At 46.2% G+C, this 24,920-nt stretch overlaps 1 protein-coding gene across 1 annotated transcript in view; it reads left to right on the top strand.

Moving 5' to 3' along the window:
* The window catches only part of Tbxas1 (thromboxane A synthase 1), a 153,788-nt gene that overhangs the window by 37,958 nt on the left and 90,910 nt on the right, over positions 1–24,920 (top strand). The window contains exon 4 of the mRNA XM_026405397.2: positions 23,556–23,652. Coding sequence (XP_026261182.1) covers positions 23,556–23,652 — 97 coding nt within the window. The remainder of the gene's footprint in view (positions 1–23,555; positions 23,653–24,920) is intronic.

Here is a 24,920-nt window from a genome sequence, read left to right as displayed (position 1 = left end):
AAATCAGTGGTCACAATTATAACTGTAGTTATCATTTGCACTTTTCTAATGATGAGCAAGTTTGAGAATTTTTTCATATGTTTCAAATCCTTTGTATTCTGTTTTCTGAGGAATCTGTTGCTACTTTTCTATTGGGTTGTTAATATTTTTCCAGTTAATTTGTAGAAGCTCTTTACATAGGAACGAAAGAAACCCTTCATCTTTAATATGTGTTGCAAATGTTTTCTCCTTGTGATCCTTTGTCTTTGACTTTATTGTGTACTTTTTCTAATAGGAGAACATTTTTGTGTTAATGAACTTAATTTTAACAACATCTGTATATTATATCTCAGAAAGGCTCTCTTAATCAAGGATATTACCCCCCAAATTTTATTTTTTCTAGGATTTCAGAATTTCATTTAAAAAACTTAAAATGTTTGGGCAGGGGACGTAGCTCAGTAGCAGAGAGCTTGGATAGCATGCATGAGACCTTGGGCTCAGTCCTTCACACCACACACACACACACACATACACACACACACTAGGATGTTTGACATATCAGGAATTTATGTGAGGGCAAGGGTGGAGGTAGGGATCTGCTAGAATTTGGATGTTGATTCCCAAAGGCCTGCGTGTTAAAGGCTTGGTCCCTTGGGTGGTACTATTGGGGATGGTAGAACCCTTAGGAGATAGGGCCTGGTGGGAGGTCCTTAGGCCTCTGGGGTTGTGCACTCAAAGGGGTTTATAGGAGCCCCAGATCTTCATCTTCTTTTGCTTTCTGACCATGAGGTGACAGTTTGCTCTGCCATGTGCTCCCTGCTATTGTCATCAGGCATCTCTACTAGCCCAAAGCAATGGATCAGCTTGATCATAGACCAGAACCTCTTAAAACTATAAGCCCAAATAAACTTTTTATCTTTATGAGTTAGTTATCTCAGGTATTTTGTTATAATGCCTGAAAGCTGATTAATGCAGGATCCACCATTTTTTAGATGGTGGTATACCATCTGGAAATTCATCTTTTTCTAACTGGTTTGAAATGCTACTTTTATCAACTGTCACTTTCATCTTTGTTAACTTCTATGCATATTTCCAACTTCTCTCTTTCATTGCAATGCCTAACCACACACCACATCAAATACTCTATCTGAATATTATTTGTATAGCTTTTTATATCTGCAGCAGCAGGGTATCCCAAGAACATCTTAGTAGGTATCATAACCTGAAGCAATCGACCTCCCGGGGAACCTTGGCTCCTCATGCTAAAAATATTTGTTTTTAGTGAGCAAATAAGCCTCGGGTGAAAAGGGCTGACACTAAGTGTCAAAGTTTATGCCACAGGAAGGGGAGGTGTCTCATGTGCCTCCAACTTGGAGGTCTTTAGCAGCATTTTTAAATCAGCTAGCATGCATGAACTAACAGCACTTTGTCACCCAGCAGAAAGAAAGTTGAGGACTTTGTCATACATCTGCAAAAGCATGTGGCACCAGCTATGAAAATAATAGGGTCATTTTAACACTTTTGTGAGCTCAGCTTCTATGGTGCCATCTATCAGGAGAGCTTGAGCTCTAGAAGTGACTGAGGTGTGAGAATTTTCTTGTGTAAGTGCTCTCGAACACCATGCCATGGACCCTTTAGACGAGGGTGGAGGGCAGCAGAGAGAGGTTCACTTAACACAGTCCAGTGGCTATGTCGCCAGCTCGTGGGAGATGCCCTCAGCCTACTGTCACAGATCAAGAACTCTGGGGATCACCGGGCTCTGAAGGATGCCACACGGTCCTCTGTGTCATGTGGAAGTCGACTTACAAGACATGAGATATCTGGATGCAGTGGGCTTAAAAATGTGCCCACGTTTGGGGCAGGATGGAAGCTATTGCTAATCTGTTCGAGGAAACACAATTTGCACACTCAAGCAGGGCACCTGATGCCTGGAGGTGACACTTGTTTTTACACTGGACTGAGCTCTGTAGAATCACACGTGTTGAAGAAGGGAACAAATCAGGCTATGATTGCAGAAGAGTTTCACAGACCCAAATGCCCAGGAAGCCTTAAGTCTCTACTGCTGGAGGACAGACCTTGGGGGAAGCTCTGTGCTAAGTGTTTAATCTCAAAAATGTGCCTCAGCTTCCAAAGGAATTAATGACAGTGAAAATATATTATAGTCAAGGAGAGAACACAGTACCCGTGAAGCATGGAAGCAAGCCCAGAAATTCTAAGTTACCCTCACATTTCTGACCACGAGGCCAAACTGTGGGCACCGTGTGGTCACCAGCACCCCAGCCTGACAAAGTCATCTTTCATGACAGTGGTGAAAGGGAAGCTGGGGATCACCAGTCTCAGGTCACGTGAGTCTGGAACCAAGATTAACACGACACCTGGTGGTCTGTGTGCCCTAATTATTGGGAGTCATTCAGTGAGTTAAATATCAATATTCTTACCCATCAAAATAGATTAGTCCCTAACACGAAGCCTATATATAGGTGCACATTTTTAAATGAGTGGAATTTATTAAACTGTGATTGCATTTTATGGGAGCCATTCTGTTATGAAACTGAATACCTTGACAAAACAGGAGGCCTTGGAGAACAGGAAGAAAGCTGTCAATGGGACACCAGGCCATGGCCCGACAGGCAGAGTTACCCAGTGGAAAAATTGTCCTCAGATAAATAAGCACCCTAGACCACAGGGAGGCAGAGGCATTCTCCTAGAGTCCCACGTCTCTTGAATGACTCTTTCATGGACTCTTTTTCACCTTCCTGCCATGGTCATGACCTCTCGTCATACCTAAGGGTGAACGGCCACAAAGCATCCCTATGATGAAGGCCATCTTGTTTCCTAGACTCGGTGCAAAGACCTCTCTGAAGTTCACTTAAAGTCCTGAACTTCTGATTCTTCTTTCACCCACTTGTCTCAGACCACACCCACCCTTTCTCTGAGAACACGGAAGGGAGGGCTGCTAGCTATTTAGTGACTACTGCCGTCCAAGTCTTGTGACCCACAGTGCTGCAGATGGAGGGCCTGTAATAATTCCCTCTTCTTTGGGTAGAAACATCCAACAGAGCGTGATTGAAAACTGGGGTTACAAATTCCAGCACGCATTCTCCGTCTACCGCTCATTAGCTTCGTGGACTGAGGCCAGTCACTTTCCCTCTACAGCATCAGTTTACTTAGACATTTGGACTAGATCAGTGACCTTGGCCCTGTTTAATTACAAGCCTCAGTAAAGAAAAGATTGACCATTGCATTCCAGTGTCCACACGCCCACTCGAAATAAACATTTTACAAAACAACACCTTATCTACTATGTAAGAGCCACTTTGATCTATTCCGTTCTCTTCGTTAAAATAAAATCACAAGCTGGACATGATGCTCTCAATGGATTCCATAACCACTAGTGAGTCAAGATCAGCCACTGGAAAACTGAAGGACCAAACGATATCCCAAGTCTTTCCCAGTTATAAACTGGATAATTCCAAGCTGACGATTCAACCCCTGCCAGTCTACATTAAGAGATTATTAGAAGCTGCTTTGTCGCCGCTTGAGATTTAAGATTGAGAAACCACTGACAAAATCAGTCAAAGCCCACTGTTGACAGCTGTCGCAGAATCCAACCTGAAATACTTCCTCAGAAATGGAGCTCATGCGCCCGGCTGCAGGCCCAGGGCGGGCACCCCCTGCCTAATAACACCTTCTTATTCTTGAAAATCACAAGTTCAACCATTGTGGAAACTATTTCCCAGCCTTAGCCCAGAATCCTTCTGGCCAAAAGACTTGCAAAACTTTACTAATAATTTAAAACATCTCTCTTTGAGGTTTTTGCATTGGGCGTGAATATCTAAGGAATCCGTGTGGCTCTCCTGCATCGAGAGGCCTGGCCAGCTGAATATTTACCCCTGGGGGATAGGGCAGCAGGACAGAAAGGGTTAGAAACTGCCCATTTACTTGGGGTGGGCTAGGTATGGAAAAGTTGATGGGTAAGTGGAGTGTGAGTTGACAATTATCCATTCTAGCAAATGCTGGCCGCGTGGAGAGCCTAGGGGAAAGCTGGACAAGGCAGGTGTTCAGTAAAGCAGCCAACCAACCAGAGCGTCTGCCTGGGGCACGTGGACCCAACTAAGAGGGGGTTCAGGAACCCCGGAAGCCTCTATGAAGGGAGTCTGGTGGGAATGCAGGTGTCAGGGCCTGCAGCTGGATCAGGTATAGACACCAGTTCTCAGCCCTGGACCAGGATCTGAGCCAAGAATTCAGAAACCACCAAGGTCCCATCATGACTTACAGAGGAAAGGGCCACTCTGGCTGGAATAGATCCGGGCTGAGGAAGTCAGGGCTCAGGGAGCTCCGCTGGGCTTCTTCTGGTCCAGGGCTGAGGCACACTGAAGTGGGGACAGAGCACCTAGCAGGGAAGAATGAAAGGTTGCAGAGGCTGGAGAGCAAGCCACAGCTTTCATTTTGCACTTCTCGATGTTCACATCCCAAATCCAGCATGGGCAGTAGTATCCCAGGCTCAAGGTGGGAGGGAGCTCATGCTCCATCAGGGACAATTGAATATGGCATCAATAACTTCTTTATCCCTCAAATGACAACCAGCACAGGTGTGTTCCCAAACAATAGAACATCTCAAATTAAAGTTGCATAAAAGCTTTATTTCTAGCTAATAAGTTCAAAGAATAAATTCCACATTTAATTGAATTGTACCTGCAACAAATCCAAGTTGCTCAACTCAAAAATGCATAATAGTTACATCACATGGTCATGAATCATTGTGACATTTGTCAGGCATTCTCCCTTCTGGAAGAAAGTCCTGATAGCACATGGCTTTATGCATATATATTTTGTCAAGAACTCCTTTGCACAGACAATCTCAAAAATGGCACAAACTTAACTCAATTCTTGTTGTTCTTAAGTCTAATTAATTGAGAATGCAAAAAGCATTCCTTTTCTCTCTAAAGAGAAGAATGACATGTCATCTTTGATTTCATAATTTTTAAAAAATCATCACTAAACTCAAAGAAGCAATGCACTCTAAATTACATAGAGCTGATAGTTCCTTTTTGATCACTATTTTATGAGAAAAAAAAAACATTTTAACTTCTCAGAACCCTTGAATGATTAAAATACCAGTTCTAAGTCTTATTCCTCGCATAGGGCAAAAGGTAAGCCTACAGCATCTAAATTTCTCAATCATAATTACCTCTGGATATTAGCATACATATCAAAATAAAACATCATATGTCACATATGCATGTTTGAAATTCTACTAAATTCTGAATAATTGAAGTTCATCTTTAAACTAGAACACATTCTCCTTTCTTCCTTAGGTCTCTTAAATCTTTCAGAGTGTGAGTCGTTTCCTATGTATTCCAATTATTCCTGATCAGTCCTATGTGTAACATTTCTATAGCTAAGTAATTCCCTAGCAAGGCGTTGCCAAGTTTTATGATGCCTACATGCCCGGGGCAGATAACAGAAGCAGAACTACTAAAATAAGTTCCTTGATTATCCTTTGCATCTTAAGACCATGTCTCCCTGTCTTCCCCTTAAATTGTAAGAATTCTGCAATACATCATATGAAATTTTCCCACCCTGGGTAGAGTTCTCAGTTTATTGGCCAATTGATGAAAGTTGGAGTCTCTGACGTATCCTCCAGGACACCCACGTTAACCACTAAGAAGACATTTTTAGTAGGTGATTCTATATTTGCCTGTGCTTAAAGAGGAAATTACCAACTTTTGCCCTGAACCTATGGCTGGTGGGTGGCCAGTCCTCACTTGTTAGGTGGACCTGGTGATTGTGGTCTTTGATGCTGCAACACCTGTCAGCACCTCCAGATGCTACTCGGGCCACAGGAGAAGTGGGCATCCAGGTATTGAACTGACACAGGAAATCCAGCTCCTCTCTGGGTGATCCCCTCAGCATCTTCTCTGGGGCGAATATGGGGTCTGGTCCATAGGAACCACCAGCAGGGATGTTGTTGAACACAATGTCCACTTTCCTATGAAGGTTGTAGCTTTTCAAGCTCTCTTTCCTGTCTCATTGTCAAACACAGTTTGTTTCCCATAATCACCAGGGACACTGGTTTCTCTCAAAAGTCTTTAGCCAAAATATTCTTGACTGCTCTCAGACTTTTCAGAAGCCGCAGATTCTCTGCTAGAGTTTTGGGTTCCCCAGATCATCCCAGGTGTAAGAAGCCTCATTGCTTTGTCGTCCTCAGGCTGAGAGCCCACTAGGATGCTTGAGATCCACCCCTGCATAGACACTCAGCATCTTGGATTTGACCCTTCTCCAAATCCACACCTGTTGATGGGTTCCAGGGCCTCGAGCCCCAGACATCACAGGTAACATGCCTGGGAAAGAAGTCTGTCCTCCTGGTTGGACGCCATGCATCACACTTGGGCTGGCAGGAGGAACGTCATGAGCCAGGTTTCTGGGATGGAGGTCCCATCATGTCTTCCTTATTCCATAGTGTGCCTTCCTCAAGTCTCATCCACCCGGCAGCATGTGTCAGAGCTTCCTTCAAGGCTGAATGAATTCCGCCATATGCATGGATAGTCCACGTTTTGTTAATGAATTGGTCTGTTGGTGGACCCTTGGGTTGTTTCTCTGAATGAATGCAGCCACGATTGTGGGTGTGCAGATATTTTTTTTCCAAGTGCCTAGTTTCAGTTCTTTGGGGTGTCTACCCAGAAGTGGGGGTGGCTGTATCATGTAGCGATTCTATTTTTAGTATTTTGAGGAACTGCTCTCCTGTTTTCCACAGTGACCCCATCATGTTACATTTGGAGGACCCTTTATAGCACGGCTTTATTGTTCCCTTTCCACCGTGATTAGGTGGCCATTATTTCTGTTTTCAAACCTCCAGGGTGAACGCCAAAGGAAATTTATGCCCGTCTTTGCACTTTGGAACCCAGCGGGTCAATGTGAACCATGCATTTCTGATTGGAATGTACGACCCCAGTGATCTTGCCTCCAACTTCCTGTTGGCTGGGAGCCATCGAGCACATTTTTTTTTACCAAACTAGTCCCATTACCAACGAATGCTTGCCCTGTACCATAAATTCAGTTCGTTTTAATAAATTCCCAGCAGTCCCCACCCAGAGCTCCTCCTCTTCTTATCTCACCCCCTCTGCCAAACCTTTACAATTTATGTGTCTGCTTTTCCATCCCGCGTTCACCGCCTCCAAGTTCCCTCTTTCCCACCGGCTCCCTGTGACCCTTGGGCTTCACATCAATTTCATCTTCTGTCGCTGACTTCTGCTTTCTTGCTCGTGGGCTCGCCACTTCTCCTTCTCTCCCTAGAACCTTCCATCTCAGGGCTTCCTCCTGCAAGTAACCTGTGGAGATGTTGTCCCGGCCCTGGGTAGCTTATTAATGAATCTGGTTTTCTTTCACAGACTCTTACTATTTCATAGGTACATGTGACCCTTTGTGGAAGAGACACACTGGATTCCCCTTTTGTACCCTGCACGGACAGCAAGCCCACCGAGAGAGGTGCACTGGCTTCTCAGACATCCAAACACGGGAGAGCTGGCAGGGGGCCGCGAGGATGGCCAGGCACACAGGCTTGGGGGGAAGTGTGGAGGCTAGGGCTGACACACAAAGGAGACTAGAAGCTGAGGGTGTGCCAGGAAAGGGGGATGGTGGGGACAGCAATAGAGAGGACAGACGTGTCAATGGCCAGAGATGAGAGGGACCTAAGGAACAGTGCTAAGGAGGGGGGTGGTCTGAAATGTGTGCATGCTCAGAGCGAAGAAAGACAAGGGAGGGGCGCAGGGGAGGACAGAATTCTCAAAACAAAACAAACAAAGAACATTCTAGGCAAGCCCTCTACCACTGAGCCACATCCCCAGGCCAACAAAGAACATTCCATTCGTCCAGTTGTGAAAACAGTGATTTGCATTATCAGAAATGGCAGGAAAAGAGGGAGAGTTTTGCAGAAGAAATGTCCCGGAGGGGAAAAAAAAATGCAGAATTGAGCAAGTCACTGATTGTAAGGACAAAGATGAGTCAACCTGAATCCCTGACTCTGGCTTTCAGTTCCAAAGATGAAAGGGGTTGAACCCGATGAAGGGGAAATCATCTCATCTTTGCTGTAGTCCGTTGGAGCTTGTCTGGTTCATTCAGGCTGCTATAACAAAACACCACAAACTGGGTGACTTATAACAAAAGAATGGAGTCGTGGAGGGTGGGAAGATTCCTGTAGACTCAATGTCTCGTGAGGGTCTGCTTTCTGGCTCACGGGTGGCAACTTCCCTTGTCCTCATGAGGAAAGAGGCAAAGGGCCCAGCTCCTTTGGGACTCTTAAAGGGAACTAATCCCTTACAAGAGGGCTCTGCCCTGGCCTGGCTCTTTCTTCTGACACCACCACCTTAGGGATTAGGTCAGCATATGAACTGGGCGGGGGCACAGGTGCTCAGATCGTGGCAGAGCTGCTGAGACATCGAGAATGAAGCATGCTAAGGATCACTCAATGCATAAGGAAGGAGAGTTCCCGGGTGTGCTTGGAATCTGGAATCTTCCACCTCGTATTCAACAATCTAATGTGTGTCCTTTGGACCATTTCCATCACCAATAATAATTGTTACATGGAAAATAAAAGCAGGGGTCCCCTCCAGTCAAACGGTGGAAACGCGGGGTTAGTCAAGGAACACGGGTCTCTTCACGGGATGACAGCTCAGCACCTTTCGTGTGATATGTGCTTGGAAAGTCTCCAGTGAGGAGTCGTGTGTGTGTGTTTATTTGACCCCAGGCCAGATTTTGTTTTCCAGAACACCTCCTGGGACTAGAATATGGAGAACAGGCTGTGAGAGAAAGCGTGGATCTCTCTAAGATAGCAGCATTTACTCCTAAAGAATCCCACACAGGAAAACAGCCATTGTAAAGGCAGTGAGTTCATCACTGTGAATTTCCAGCATTACAACCAGTAATTACTAACTGCCTCCATTTGAAGTTCACCTGGGAGTGTTTATTTTTGCTACGATGGAGAGCTGGGGAGGCCTGCTGCATGCTATGCTGGCTTATTCACACCCATGCCTTCCCCCCATCCCCTTTCCCATCCCCGAGGTACTGGATGTGTGCTCTTTTACATGTCCTTACAAAACTGCGCGTCGCCATCTTGGACAGTCTTTAGTGTGTGCCGATGGTAATGTGTCCACTTCGTGCTACGCCCTGGTTCCTCACTTAGCGCTCTACTTTCAAGATCCAGAACATGGCTGTGTGCCCATTAAGTCTGTTGCTTCTAACTGCTGCCTGACACCTGCATGCGTCTTGGTTGTCCCCTGTCCCTGAGGGAGACACCAGTGGCCTCTGGCAAACAATCCTGCAGTGGACATTCTCTCCGGGGGCCCTTCATGGACCTGGGAGAGCTCTATGAGCTGTCTGTCTTATGTTTATAACTGCAAGAAAGACATGTCTTTGTTCCCTGGGCCCCTTTCCATACTAAATGTCAATCCATAATAGTTTTCCAATAGAGTACCTCACGTGACCAGCCCAACAACACTGGGAGTTGGTTTGGGCGGAGCATATGATCCCCAATTTAGACAGAAATGTGTGACTCTAAACTGAGAGGGCATGTGGTTGGCAAGAGGAACAGGCTGGTGGTGTGCGTTCTCCTTCTACCCCCAAAGCTCTCCCATTCCACTGGCTCTTCTTGTGCTTCGGGGACTCTAAACACTCCTACCTTGACAAGAGGTGATGTAATTATTTATTGTCCTGTCCTCCTGTAAGAGTGCAAACTCCACAAGGACAGGAACTTTGTCTCTTGTTCCTCCTGATATCCTCAGTGCCTAGAATCGTGCCCAACACAAAATAGATGCTCAGTAAATCTTTGTCGATTGACTCAATGAATTGCCTCTTATGCATGCCTTTTATAACAGGCCTTTCCCAAGGAAACCTCAAACAGAAGATCTTGTTATTTTGCTAATTTGATAATGGGTATTATTCTCTTCGAGAACATGAAAGAAGTAGGGGAAAGTAGTGCTTAAAAACCAAGGCTTCTAGGTGGGGGAGGCCCCTAATTATTCTCATCAATCATTAGCTTATCAAAGTACAAAATTGATTTCTACCAGGAAAGGCCATCTTGGGACCCAAAAGATGAACAAGACAAGGTGAAGGATCCACTCTGATGGCACCAGCTGGGCTCCACTCACCCAAGTCATTATTGGATCACTCATGCCCCACTTCCAAGGGGTCATTTCTTAGTAGCCTATTGTTGGGGGATCAACCGAGGGCACCCAGAAAACTGAATTCGAAGTCTTCCTGTCTTAGCTCAGCTTCTGCTAACTCTGAATGACCAGAATGAGTCCCTCAACCATCTTCTCACCTTAAAAAAACACCCAAGTGCCTGTGTACCTCACAGGTCTGACGTGAGAATCAAAGGGACTCTGAGCTCCCTTGGTGTAGACCGCCCAGGTAGCGGGGATCCCGACTGAGTCCCCTGCTCCTCTGACCTGGGTTTGGAAGGCCTTCTTGCAGTCAGCTAGCATTTTGGGGAGCCCCTTCTCCAACCAGCTCTGGGGGAGTTCCACCACTCCTGCCCCCAGGACCTCTCACCTCCTTGCCTCTGTCACCTCCATCTCTGCCCTGCTGCTCCCCTCCAGGGTCCTCCCGGGTGAGAAGTGGCCCTCAGGAGATGGCGCATGGCAACCAGTCACCTCCTCTCTTGGCTCCTTATTCCCTAGCTGTGAGAGGGCAGGGGCTGGACCGGAATCATCTCGGCACTGCTGCTCATCCCTGAAGTCCTGTGTCTGTGTTTTCATTTTGATTTATTTTCCCAGCCTCTTGTGACTCCCCAGCTCTGTCTGAAATTCTTCTGCCCTTAAATTTCCCTTTCTCTCAATGTCCCACGTCTGGGCTTTCTAAGACCCTGCTCAGGAGACGGCACATTCCTCCCCGGGCACTGGGGTTCCTCCCCTGGCCTCCTTCTCTATGCAGAAATGGTACCAAGCCCTCTATTTGCCAAGCCCTCTATTCCTATTCGGAGTCCACACATACTCCCACATCCTTTGGGGAGGGCTGATTTTGCTACATACTCACACAAATGCATTTCCTGCACGTATTCTACGTAACAGGACACACACACACACACACACACACACACACACACACACACACCTCCCTCCAGTACCCTAGAATATACATGCCTGGGCATAACGTGTGGGCAAAAATACTCAGGGACAGACAAATGACTATTTTAATGTGTCTTTGTCCCCGCGGTGCCATCGAACTATTTATTTAGTAGCTCAATGCTGTTTGCATCAACAACTTTGCCTTATAGGCTGTTCTTCATGTTTATGATTCTTACTGTGAAAAAAATTGCTTGCCTAACATCTGTTCTGAATTTGTTTTTTCTTTATTTTTATTTATCTCTTCCCCCTGGAATTAAATTTGCGCCAAGGACAGTAACTCGAATTGGAATCTTCGGTGTCCTTCAGGATTTCTGCATACTTCAATACATCTCTTAATTACTCTTTTTTTTATCATTATTATGAGCTATACATGTAAACCCCTGCTCACACAGGCAGATTGGTTTGCAGCTTACCTCTGCCTCTTCCCCTCTGGGGAATAAGTTTTATTAACTGAATAAATTAAATGGGCGGGGGTATCCAAGAGGGGAGGGAGGTTTATCGTTAGAGGTTTCTTTCAGATATTTTCCCCTTTTGCTGCCCAATTCTCTCTGGTAGCCATAGCTCTGCTCTGGAGAAAGCTTTCCTGAAGCTGCACACAGCCGTAACTTACCCAGATGAGAAGGACCACTTCATCTTACCGATGAAGACTCTGAGGGCCAGAGGGGAGGCTATCTTCCTGCCTGCTCTCAAATAATCAGTATGGGAGACGCAGGAGGGGAAGCACATTGTGTGGATCCTCGGGTCTCCTGGCTGCGAGGCCTCCTGCGGGTACCCACCACCATCACTCTGAGCCGTGGGCAGGCCCTGTCCTGCACAGAGCAGTCACTGTGCGTGTTTCCCACAGGAGGGTGGGGTGGGGTGGTTAGGAAGGTGTGCAGAAGAGGGTCCTCTTCCTTGGGGACTCCCCTGGTAAGAGCCACAGTCCTGTGGCCTCTTCAAGCCTGCTCTGTGTGATGTGGAACCCAAGCCCTCACTAAACCCCTGCTGTCACGACTTAGGGACCAGTCACACATATTCCCAGCAGTAGGCTAGAGGGCTGCTAGTGAAGGGCATGAAACCTGCTTTTGAACCCGACACTTGGGAAATCTACCAGGTGTAGAGACAGTCGCCCACACACCCAAGGGACTGGCTCTAGGCCGTAACTCCAAACACAGTGCTCATCAATCCTCTGCTCATTCTGGGAGGGTGCCCCTCCTCCCTCTTTATGACCTTTCCTCCCCCTGCACAGGGTCCACTCCATAGCCCTGCGGCCTTTGCTCTGAGCATAACACGGAGCCGTTGACAGTGGCAGAGACCACCCTTCCCCTTTGAAAAAAAAAGTCATTCATGTCTCTAATTTAGAAAACAAACCTAGACATGAGCTAAATTGCACATGACAGCCAGAGAGGACGTGGACGGCGACCATGGGGGAGACCAGGCAATGGGAAGCCAAGAACGGGCAGGATCACAGGCCAGGGAGGGCGGGAAGGCTTCCAGGAGGGGCTTGGCCTTGGAGGAGCCTGGGGGAAGGGGAGGCCGAGGAGAGCAGCAGAGAGAAGACCTGGAGTTGAGAGAGCTGGGGGGAGGGAGGGAAGTCCACAGCGGAGGAGAAGACAGAGATGGATCAGGAAGTCGCCCACCATGACGGTCAGCCTTGATGACCAGGCTGAGGACACTCACCATTTTTGCTAATGGCTTTGGAGCTGGCTAAACCCACATCTTGCAGGCTGGTTCCTAGAGCTGACAGGGAGGTGGGTTTGGAGAGCAAGATGTTCACAGGAATTCTCTCCTGCGGGGGGAGGGAGGAGGACGGTCAGTCATCCTCTGGCAGGATGAAATGGCAGGCCGGTCCCCAGCCTAGTCCAGTCACGGTGTGCCGGCTGGTGCAGGAAGGGCTACCCTCAAGTCATGGGGGTCCCTGCTGCTCAGGCTCACACTGCATCTGACATCTGTCCTGCAACTGGTGGGAAGCAGCTCTGAAGGACGGTGTGGATGAGGGCAATCAGGGGGTTCTGCATGTTCGGCCCCCCAGGGGGTGAGTCCCAGACCTGAGGTTTGTACAGAGGTCAGGTGCAGGTGACTGAATGACTCCACAGGGGGCACCTCTCCATGTGGCCGGACTAAGGCAGGGAGAGCAGCCCCCAGTGTGGGAGAAGGGCCAGGCACGGGTGCCTTGGGAAATGCAGGGTAATTGTGAGTAAAAGAAACACGATCTGAGGCTCCAAGTCTGGCTGCAGGTTCTCCCGGAGCAGAAACAGGACCTGGGAGGACACAGGGATCTTCCGGAACTTCCAGGGCAGACACAGAGGTTTACTTCCCCATGGACAGGCCCTCTGCTAGCCCTTGGGGACACAGGGGGAAACAGGACAGCGCTCTGACTTCCAAAACCTCACACAGCAGCAGGAGCCCATGGATCAATTGTGTGGTGCAGACAGAAGACCCCTGGGTGCCTCGGAAACTGCGAGGAGCTAAGGGCCCAAGAAGGTTCTACAGAAGAGGGGCCAGGGACACCAGTGCACGGAAGGGTTTCCAAACTAACAAAGGGGGTGGGTGGCACTTCAGAGGAGAAATCTGGGAAAGGAATGGGGCGTGGGGAAAGGGGGAAAATATGGGAACCACACGTAACTTTCTGAAAGAGCAAGAGTTTCCCAAACTGTGTGCAGAGACACCCCAGGGTGCCACAGTGAACTCCCTGGGGCTTCCTGGGATATCTCAAATGGCTATAAAAATACGGTGACATCTGTCAGCCCCCATGAGAACTGCTTCCAATTTATGTCTATCATTTTTTTTTTTCTAACGTCCTCTAAGTTGTTAGAACATGAATACTTATTGTTTGGGCTTAACTGCTTAAAAATGAGGCTGTTGGCTACTTCTTTGGCCGGGGGATGCTATAAAAAACTATTATTGAGTCACTGAGGGTGTCATGAACTGAGAAGGCTGGGAAAGCCTTGTGTGAGACCAGCGGCGACAGGAGGTGATAATCCCCAGAAGGGCCACTGGTTGCACATGGAGAAGCTGAGAGGTCTTCCTGCAGAGGGCTGGGGAGCAGGGAGAGAGTCCCAGAGAGTGGAACCACACGATCAGCTTCTGTTTCACAAAGGATTGGACCCTGATGGGAGAGTTGGTCTGTGGAGAGAGCCCAGATGGGGGCTGCTGTCCTGGTCTAAGGGAGAGAGGCAGGATCCAAACACAGCTGGGATCGAGGTTGAAATGAGAATCCAGCCCTCCATGAGCATTACACAGCTCCTATTGCATACCTAACTCTAGAATTAACCCTGGATACACAAGACAAGGTCCCTGTGTTTAAAGCACTTGAAGTCACATGGAAAGATGGTCAAGAAAGAATTATAATTGGTAGGGAACCACCAGGAGTTAACCAGGCAAGAACAGGGAGTGCTGTCCCTGCGAGGTGGGAACAGCATGTACGAAGGCCTGGGAGTGAGAGATCGTGGAGGGTTGGGGAGATGCAGGTTGGTTGTCAGATCTGGCTCTTGGAGTGGCGGGAAATATGGAGGGCTGAGGCCAGCTGGGTGTCACGTGCCGAAGACCCCCAGAGGGCTTGGTCTTGGCAAAACATTGGGGGCTTCCAATCAAGGGGTAGCATTATCAGGTTGGCACTTCACAAAATCCTGGGGGAAGAAACTGGAGAAACCCAGGCTCTCGGGTAGACAGGATGCCAGACAGACAGGCCAGAATGCAGAAGTACAGAGGTCTGAGTGGGAGGCCCAGGGTCTGGCCATCGTGAGGGACCAGGAATTGTAGCAGCATGAAGAAGCAGGAGAGGGGCAGCCTGGCTGGTCACCTGGGAGGGGACAGTGGGCAAGGGCCGACTCTGCCTGCAGCCTCTGCAGGGCTTCCTCAGTCTTCCTGAGCACCCTGAGGCTTCCAAGGGCAGCTGATGCACAGCCCGCTCAGAGTGACAGGGGTGGACAAGGCCCTTTGACTATCCCTGGTCCCTGGAACAGTGTCCTGGTGACGGTCTGCTCTGCCCCTCAGCCACCTCTGGCCCTAACGACAGATGGGATTGCTAACCCAAGGGGGCCAGATGCCCCCATGAGCCAAGCAGGGAGAGAGCCCCAGAACTCCAGGCCACGGCCACTCCTTGGCACTGTGGGGACCACCCTCCAGAGGAGTCGCTGCCAGCCCAGCACCAGGTCCGCCAGCAGGGGGGCTTCTCTGTAGCTCTCTCTCAACTCTTTGGAAGTGACAAGTCTCCAGCCATGTGTGCCCACCTGGCCCCACTGAGCTTCCTGATGCTTCCATATCTAGGGCCAAAGGGCCCAACTTGAGGCCTGGACGCTGGTTCCCCTGGTACATCTTCAACCTCCTGGGGCTGCAGCTTCTGCGGGAGCCCCGCTTCTCAGCTGCTCGGTGTTTGGCAGTGGTCAGAGACGCCGAGGCCCCCTGGATTGTGTGAGGTGTGTTCGTATTCTGTCTGTCTACAGGGAGTGTGGGCCTCCACTAGGACTCTCCTGGTCCCCCATGAGCACCCACAGGGTGTGACCTGCCCACTGGGCGTGTGGGCCCTTCCCTTCCTGCAGGCTGGTCTCTCCTGCCGACAGACTTCCCAGCTGACCTCCATAAGCGCCTCCTAGCAAGGAAAGGTCAGAAGGCTGAGTTTGCTCAAGGTGACACGGATGTCAAATCACAAAATAAGGTCTCGAAGGAGCCCCTGAGACCCCAGCCCTGCAGCCTCAGCACTGCCAACCTCAGTCCTCCTCCGGACAGCCTCGGTGGGACCGCCCAGTGGCAAGCCCCCTCCCCTTTCCCTATCCCAAGGTCACACCCACTTGATATAAAACACAGGAGTAGTAAGGAAACATGTAACATAAAAGGCAAAAGTACCCCATGACCTCCTGCCCTGACACATGTCTGATCCGTCTTCCTCCAGACTTTTAGGAACTGGTCATCAGGCCCCAGCATATTGCCTGACACAGAGTATGTGCTCAGGAAACACCCCCTGGACATTCTGATCGACACTAAGACTGGCTTTGACTTATTAATTGAGCTAGACACACTGTTTTACAGCACGCTTTCCTGTCCAGCTGTGTGACTTGGACACCTTTCCGAGTCAGTGCCTGGGGGTCACCCTCCTCCTCCCCATGAACAGTCAGACCTTGATCACCCTGGCAGGGGCAGGCTTTCTGGAACAGAGCCAGGCAGCCCCCAGGAAAACACCAAGTTCTCTCTCCCTGCAGTCCCAGAATGCAGCTGTGCTATTTTGGTTGAACTGACTGGTCAGTTTTTTTTTAAAAAAGAAAACCACTAATTAAACCAGGCAAACAGGTGCCGTTTTTGTCTGCACAATACTTCACAGATTTGCTATGTTTTCTCTCTACCCAGGTGCTTTGGAGTTGAATAAGCAAATTATTATGTGCATAAAGAGGGATAAATGAATAACTGGTTACTAATTTCTTGCCCCTAATGGAATCTACCTGCCAGAGGTACGACTTTGGATTAGAGGGGAACAAGACCTCACCTCCTTAATTGGGCTGGGGGTTTTCCGGTCTATTAAGCAAGAATATGCCCTAAATCTCTACCTGTAAAAGCCACAGTCTGCACAGCTGGGGGCCTGCCTGTTTTCTCTCACTCCCTACCAGCATTGGAGCTGTTCTACAGACAAGGCCAGCCTAGAGAAGAGGCCATGGCAGCCTGCCCACCACAAGGACAGCTCCAAGGCAGGGGTCAGTCCCTACCTCGGACAAATGACTTAGCCACACTAAATCTCAGTTTCATATTCTGAAAAGTGGGTTTAATAACTACCTCATCCATTTCCTGAGAATTACATGAGATAATAAAGCAAATATATACTTAGAACAAAGCCATCTCAAGAAGCAAGACGACACTGGTACATATTCATGCTGTCTTAGTTCATTTTCTGTTGCCATGACTGGATACCACAAACTGGGTAATTTGTAAAGAAGAAAGGTTTGTCTAGCTCATCTTTCCATAAACTAGGGGGTGGGGCTGCATCTGATGATATTCTTGCTGGAGGACATTCTTTACAGAGTCCCAAGGTGTCACAGGGAATGATATGATTCTAGAGCGTATCCAAGTGACAGAGCCAAGATGGCTTTCCTAACAAACCTATTCTCAGGATATCCAGACTCCATCAACCCATGAATGGGTTAATTCATTCATGTGGCAGAGCCCTTAATACCTAATTAAATGTCCTTAATACCTCTTAAATATGCCACCTGGTCCTACCTTATAGCCTCACAACAGGATTCAATTTCTACAAGAAGTTTGGTGGGGTCACGCAGACCCCAGCACATACCCAAGTACAAACCTCTTATCAGAAGATTTAGGGAAGTGAGCTTTGATAGGCAGAATGGCCCAGGTATCCACAAGGTGGAAAAGGTAAGAGGGCACCATACCAGTTAGGCTTCCTGGTTATACCTGATGAAAACCCAAGTCAAGCCCATCTTGGCACAAACTAACTACCAAACCCTGGAGGAGCAAACCAAGAGCTGCTGTAGGTAGAGACTTGGATTGACTTTGTCCTTCCTGCACATGTGTCATAAATCTCAGCTGCTCTCTCTCAGTTCTTTCTGCAGACAGATTGTCTCAGTATGGCAGGAAAATGGTCATCAACAACCCTAACCTCCTACAGTCCCCGTTTAGCAGCTCTAGGAGAAAGACTGAGCATGTCCATCTCAGTCCCATCTAGAAATCCCGAGAAGTGTTCTGACCCTGGCTGGTTGGGTCATGTGCACACCAGCTGGACCAGTCGTGGTTGCCAAGGAGATGGGATCCTGTGATTGGCCATGCCTAGATGGTGAGTCCATCCCCTTGACCACAGGGACAAGGTTCCATAATTTACAGCTCCTTCATAACTCTGTGGAATAGGAAGGCCGGCTCCCCAAGGAGTGGTGGGCAGACGGAGAGACAGGAGCCATTAAAGAAGGCAGGCAGGCGGCGCTGGCTTAAGACGAGCTTCGCTGATACTGTTCTCCATTCCATATCTTTCCAGGAGCTCCTCAAACTACAGATGAGCATTTTTATAAATATAAATTCACAAGATTACACAATTTACATGTAAAACGGGGCCAGTTCCCTCATGAGGTTCATAAACCAGCTCTGAAGCAATTCTGAAGGAATTGTTCGAAAATTGTTTTTAGCATTAGCAATATTACTAGAAAAAATCAGAAAGACTCCCAAGGTGACAACTTGAAAGGACGACTTCCATTGGAATGTAGAAGCATTTTTTGAGTCCAGATTATGTGCAAAATTATGTTGATAATAATGAAATCAATACAAATATTTCACCAAAATAGGTGTGTGCACCCCAGGGTGAAACTGCTTTCTTTTTACAGCTCAGGATTTAGGGAAATGAGAATGGGTGTGAACTTGAAGCGTTTTTTAACTTGGGTCCCCAATCTGTTTACTGTCAATCATATCAGGGTCCCCTGGGAGCTTGTTAAAATAAGAGGTGACTGGTTCCACACCAGAAACCCAGGTGTGGTGGGTCGGGGTGGGGCCAGGCATGGTGGTTTTCTAAATGCTCCCCAGTAGATTTTGGCCACCCACAGGGCTGCCCACCACTGTTCTAGGTCAGTGTTTCTCAGAGTGTGTTGCAGTCCTGCTGCATCAGAATCCGAGAGATGGTTTAAATACAGATTTCTGGGTCCCACCAGGCCTCATAGATCAGGTTTGGTGGTGAGCAGAGCTGCGACTTCATAGTTTATTAAGCTTCCAAGTGACCTGTTAAAACTTTTTATTTTGTGATAATTATAGAATCACAGGAAGTTGGAGATACATGCAGGGAAGGAGGGTCTGGGTACTTGTATTAGTGTGTGTGTGCAAGCGTTGTGCGCTGAGGTTGGAAGCCTGGGTGTTGTGCCTGCCAAGCAAGCCCTCTACCACTGAGCCACAGCCACAGCCGCATGCTGTGTCCCTTTTCTCAGCTTCTCCCAGTGATAACCTCTTCCATAACTATAGCATATTACCAAACCAGAAGGTTGACATTGGTTCAATGCACAGAACTTATTCAGATTTTATTCAGGTTTATGTGTGCTCAAGTGTGTATGGGGGGTAGGGTATCATGTATATTTGTAAGTACCTATCTACTACTCTTCCGTGGTGCAAAGTCTTGACTACTATAGTTAAATCTTAGGATGTGATACACTGATTCCTCTCACTTCATTCTTCTTTTAAAAATTGACTTGGTTATTCTAAGTCTTTGGTTTTTCCATATAAATTGCTTGGAGTTTGGTATTGCATTAAACCTATTAGACAACTTTTGGGAGAACTGACATGTCTTCTAATCCATGAGGATGGTTAAGTGTCTCCATTTACATAGGTCTTCTTAGATTTCTTTCATCAATAGAGTTAATGGTACTCTGTTTTAATTTTGTTTTACACATGTTAATTGTTAGTATATAGACATACCATTGATTTTTTTTTACATTGCTCTTGAATCCTGCAAGCTTTTTAATTTTTTTAGTATTTTTATCTACAGACAATCAAATCAACTGAAAACAATTTTCTTCATTTCTTTTCAATCTATACACTTCCTATTTATTTTTCTTGCCTTATTGTATTGGTTACTATGTACAAGAGTAACAGGAGTAGATAGCCTTTCCTTGTTCCTGATCTTAGGAAAAGCATTTCACCGTTAAGTCTGATGTTCATTTTAGGATTTTTATAAATGTCCCTTTATCAAGTTGAGGAAATTTCCCTTTATTCTTGAGAGATTCCATCATGCATAAGTGCTGAATTTTGTCAAATATTTTCTTCATGTTAACTGATATGATCACATATTTTATCTTTTTAAGGCTGTTAATATGGTGGATTATATTGAATGATTTTAAAATATTGAGCCAGTTTTGTATACCTAGTATAAATGCCACTTGTAGTATTTAATTCTTTCTGCACATTGCTAGGTTTGCTATGTTGAAGATTTTTGCGTCTAAGATGTGAGGGATTCTGGGCTGTGGTTTTGTTTTCTTTTCTTCTTTTTGGTACCGTCTTCATCTGGTTTTTGTATCAGGGTAATAATGTCTTCATGAATTGAATTGGGAAGTGTTCCCACCTCTTTTAACTTCTGGAAGAGATTATGTACAGTTATTGTTGTTGTTCTTTAAATATTTGGTAGAATTTTCCATTGAAACCATCTGGGCCTGGAGACGACTTTTTCAGGAAATTTAAAATTATGATTTCAATTTTCTTATGGTAATAGGATTATTCAGATTGTTTCATTCATCTTGGTTGGATTTTAGTAGTTTGTGGTTTTCAAGGAATTGGTTCATTTCCTCATTTTCAAAATCATCGTCTAAAGTTGTTTATTATGTTGCTTATTTTTTTGTTTTGTTGTGCTTACAGAACTGGGGATTGAACCCAGAGTCTCACACGTGATAGGCAAGGGCTCTATCCCTGAGCTACATCCCCAGTGAGTTCTTTTCTTTGTGTTAGTTTGTTGTTTGAGTCAGGGTCTCCTTAAGTTGCCCAAGTTGGCCTTGAACTTGTGATCCTCCTGCCTCAGTCTCCCAAATAGCTGGAATTACAGGTGTGCACCCCCTATCTGGCTCCCTTATCATTTTAATGACTGCAATATCTATGATGATAATATCTTTGGTTCCTGATATTAATGATTTGTGTCTTCTTTTTTTTTATCTTTGTTAGTTTTGCTAAGAAGTTTTTTTCATTTTATTGATTTTTCAAATAGTTGGCACTTTTGTTTCATTAATTTTTTATTGTTTTGTTTTCCACTTTATCGCCTTTGCCCTTATCATCATTATTTCCTTCTTTTTTGCAAGATTTAGGTTTTTTTTTTCTCTTATTTTGCCATTTTCTTGGGGTGGAAATATAGATAACTCATTTAAGATCTTTCCTGTTTTCTAAGGAAGCATTTGGTCCTATGAATTTCTCTCTTGTTTCTGCTTTAGCTTCAACCCATATTTTAATATGTTGTTATCTAATTATCATATTATAATTATAAATATAGTAATATATTTATTTTCTTTTGTTTACTCATTTTGTGTTTCACTTTTCTTGCCTTCTTGTGGGGTTTTTTGAACATGATTTAACATTTTTTTTTTTTTTACTTCTTAAAATTTTTTATGTCATTTTTCGTGGTTTTCCTAGTGGTTACATAGGTATGCATACATAATTCATCACAGTCTATGAATTCGAATGCCTCACCACTTCAAGTGACCTTACTCCATTGTGGTCCCTTTGCTCTTCTTACTCTTAAAATATAATTGTCCCAAGTATTCCCTCTAAGTACATGTATCCCATCAGATGGTGTTATAATTTTTGCTTCAGCCATCAAGTATATTTAAGAAACTCCTGAGAAGTGGGACAGTCTAATAGTTTCTACGCAGTCCATGATTCTTTCCTTTCTGAAGTTCCATATTTTCTTCTGTTATCATTTCCCTTCTGCCGTAAAACTTGGGTAGTCATTCTTGAAGGGTAGGTGGACCACTGACAAATTCTCTCAGGTTCTTCATCTAGGAGTGATTTGATCTCGACTTCTTTCCTGAAAGATTCATTCACAGATAGACGACTTGTGGTGGACAACTCTTTTCTTTCGGGACTTGGGAAATGTGCCACTTCCTTCTGGTCTCCATGGTTTCTGACAATAAATCTGCCGTCCCCAGTTGTTCCCCATAGATGTCATTCTTTTGGCTTTCAAGACTCTTTGTTTCTTTCTTTTTGTTTTCAGAAGCTTAATTATAAAGTGTCTGGCCATGGATTTCGTCAGATTCACCCTATTTGAAGTTCACTCAGCTTCTTGAATCTGTAAATTTGTCTCTTGCCAGCTTGGGGTAATTTTCAACTATTACTTCTTCAAAGTAAAGTGACTTTAGGCATATTATTTTAAGTTTGAGAAACTGCTCTGGAGTAGGTTTCGTGGGTCCAGGAGCCCTTCAGATCATGCACAAACTACCGCAAGGTGTTCGTTTCTCTTAGAAGGGTGTCTACAGCTTTCACTAGATTCTCAGAAGAGTCTATGACACTTGTAATAAGATTTGTAAAAGCATTGGCTTATGATCTTATCAGGTTATTTTCCTTTTCTTGGTTAAAACCAGTAAGAAACTAGTTGGTGTCCTTTCTTTCTTTGCACTGCATTTGTTGAAAAATCCTGTTGTCAAAAGATTTTCCCAACAGTTTTGAAAAATATGGTCACTTAGGTGAATATTTTCTAAGTGTTCAGTATGTGCCAGAGAAATGTTTTTCTTCCCAGTCAGTGAGAGGGAAAAGAGTTTAAAAAATTAACTTGCTTTTGGGTTGTGAAAAGTTCTGAGTAAGAATTCTAGAATAAACTTTCCCCTTTACAATCTGTTCCTAGGCTCGGTGGTAGAGCCCTTGCCTAGCACAGGTGAGACACTGGCTTTGATCTTCAGCACCACACAAAAATAAATAAATAAAGTAAAGGTATAAAAAGAAATAAAATCTGTTCCTCACTGCTCTGAGCTGGATATACCAGTGATCAAGGACAACCCTGAAAGTACAACGCTGTGCACTAGAATGTACCTTACTCAGTGGTCCATTGTCCTCAGTCTGCTTTGCTTCACACACCTGGCCATGGGGCACTCACAGTGCTCCCCGGGCAGCCTGGCCCTGGCCAGGTGCTCAAGCTGCCTGCTCTGCCCACACACTCTCTCCTCCTCTGTCACCCACCTTCTGGAACTAACTCCTGCTCACCTGCAGAACATGGGTTGGGAGCCCCACCCGGGAAGCCTTCTTCCTCTCCTCTACCGGCACTGTTAAGTATTCCTCCATTGTCAGAATGTCACACTGGAGGCTGATTGTCTGACTGTCCCTCCCATCAGACGCTGAGACCCCTGAAGCCTGTGACCAGGCCTCAGTTGCTCGGTGTCTCCTGGACTTTCTTAAGTGTGAGACACGGACGTGAGCACGGCCTCCTCCGTCAGAGCTCCCCACCAGCTGCCTGCGGGCCCTCCTTCTCCATCTCTTCCTGAGTGTCATAAGTGTCTGTTGAGCTTCTCCACAGACAGGCATGGAAACCAGATGTGGGGCCCTCCCCTAGAGGCTTCATCTCTGCAGAACTCTCACAAGCATCTGTTTATTCATTCGCTTTAGACTGTTTTCAAGAATCCGTGTAAAGGTTACTGGTCTTTGACAGCATGCCCACCTCCCCAGTTTTGGAACATGCACATGACCTTGACCTCTGCCACTTTCCTCCTTGGTCTTCCTAGGGGATCTTCTGGATGAATGCCTTATTATTGTATTAACATTTACAGATCTGCCTTTCCTAATTAGGAGCTCCTTGGGGCAGGGACCCTCCAGGGACTGGTACAAGGTGGCTTCCCCAAAATATCGGTGGGAAGAAATTGATGTCAGGCTCTACTGGTGCTCGCAATTGGAGCATGCCTTTCCTCGTCTTTCCCACGTCTTCACTTCTACTTACTTTCATCCTTTCCCCTGAGCCACCACGGATTCTTTTGGGGAAAGAGAAGTGGGTAGATTAAGGCCACACTTTTTAATGTGATTTTTTTTCCCTTGCAGGTACTATCTTGGCCGTCGGATGTATATTGTTATGTCCAAGCCAGACATGATCCGGCAGGTGTTGGTTGAGAACTTCAGTAACTTTTCCAACAGAGCGGTATGTCGTCTTCTCTCTGTGTGTGGATGGATGAGGGACTCGTTGTAAGATGCAAGAATTGCACGGTGGATCTAACAGGGATACTGTGCGCCTCTTACAGGGCTTAGCTAAACACCTCCCAGGGAACTACAAAGGGATGCATGGGACTGCGACAAAAAAGGTGGCATTTACATTTGTGAACCTCTTCCAGAAAACCAAAGCTTGAGAGGAGTTGAGGCTAAGAAAAATGCTAAAGCAGGAGAGTTTCCCAAAGCTGGGTCGGAGGCTAGGGGAATCCACGGGGCACAGGCCGAGTCATCTTGGAACTCTGAGCAAGGCTAATAATGTCAGCAGGAAAGCAGAATGCCGCAGGTTTTATGTTCATATCTTTTCTAGAAGGCATCAAAGTATTAAGGCCAGAAAGGGAAGGCACACAACACTGATAGGGAAATTTGTCCTCAAGTAGGAGGAGGAGCCTGTAAGGGAGCCCTTCCTATTAGTTCAAGTCTCCAACCTACTAAAGGATGTACTGCCTCTCCCCCTGCCCTTCTTTTTAATCTTTGATGAAAAAAAAAATCTCACAAAATGGCAGAGGTGACAGAAAATGACAGAGGTGAGTGCTATCCATATTTTCTCAAAATGGAGAGAGAGAAATTCTAGCAGGAATTCCCTTTAGATTTTTTTTTTTTTTTTTTTTTTTGGACCAGGGATTGAACCCAAGGGCACTTAACCTCTGAGTCACATCCCCAGCCATTTTTATGTTTTATTTTGAGACAGGGTCTCAGATTGCTTACAGCCTCTCTAAGTTGCCGAGGCTGGCTTCAAACCCATGATCCTCCTGCCTCAGCCTCCTGAGCTGCTGGGATTACAGGCTGTACCCTTTAGACTTTGCATAGATATTTTACAAGGAATTCCCTCTAGACTTTTTCATAGCAATTTTGCTTTCATAGAAAAAGTCTAAAGTGAATTAACAAACAGATGCTTGTGAGAATTCAAACAATTCCGTGCCAATCTTTATTTTGGGGGGGAGTGGGGGATGTCAAACTAACTCTCATTTTCCATGGATAGTAGGTAATGTGCGTATTCCATTCTTTTGTTGATTTATTTGGCCACAGGCCAGGCACTGTCTAGGTGCTGATTGTAAAGAGAGAGAAGACCCAGTCTTGCCCTCAAGGAGCTCAGTTTAGTGAGGGAGGCAGACCAGCAGAGACCAGCACCGCCCAGCAGGGCAAGGCCTCCTACAGTGGAAATTCAGGGCCATCCAGGCTGCGAACAGGGGAAAGCTTGTG

The sequence above is a fragment of the Urocitellus parryii genome, chromosome 3, assembly GCF_045843805.1.
Source record: "Urocitellus parryii isolate mUroPar1 chromosome 3, mUroPar1.hap1, whole genome shotgun sequence".
In the NCBI taxonomy this organism is placed as follows: Eukaryota; Metazoa; Chordata; class Mammalia; order Rodentia; family Sciuridae; genus Urocitellus; species Urocitellus parryii.
The sequence above is the reverse complement of the archived record's forward strand: the minus strand, read 5'-3'. Positions and strand labels throughout refer to the sequence as shown.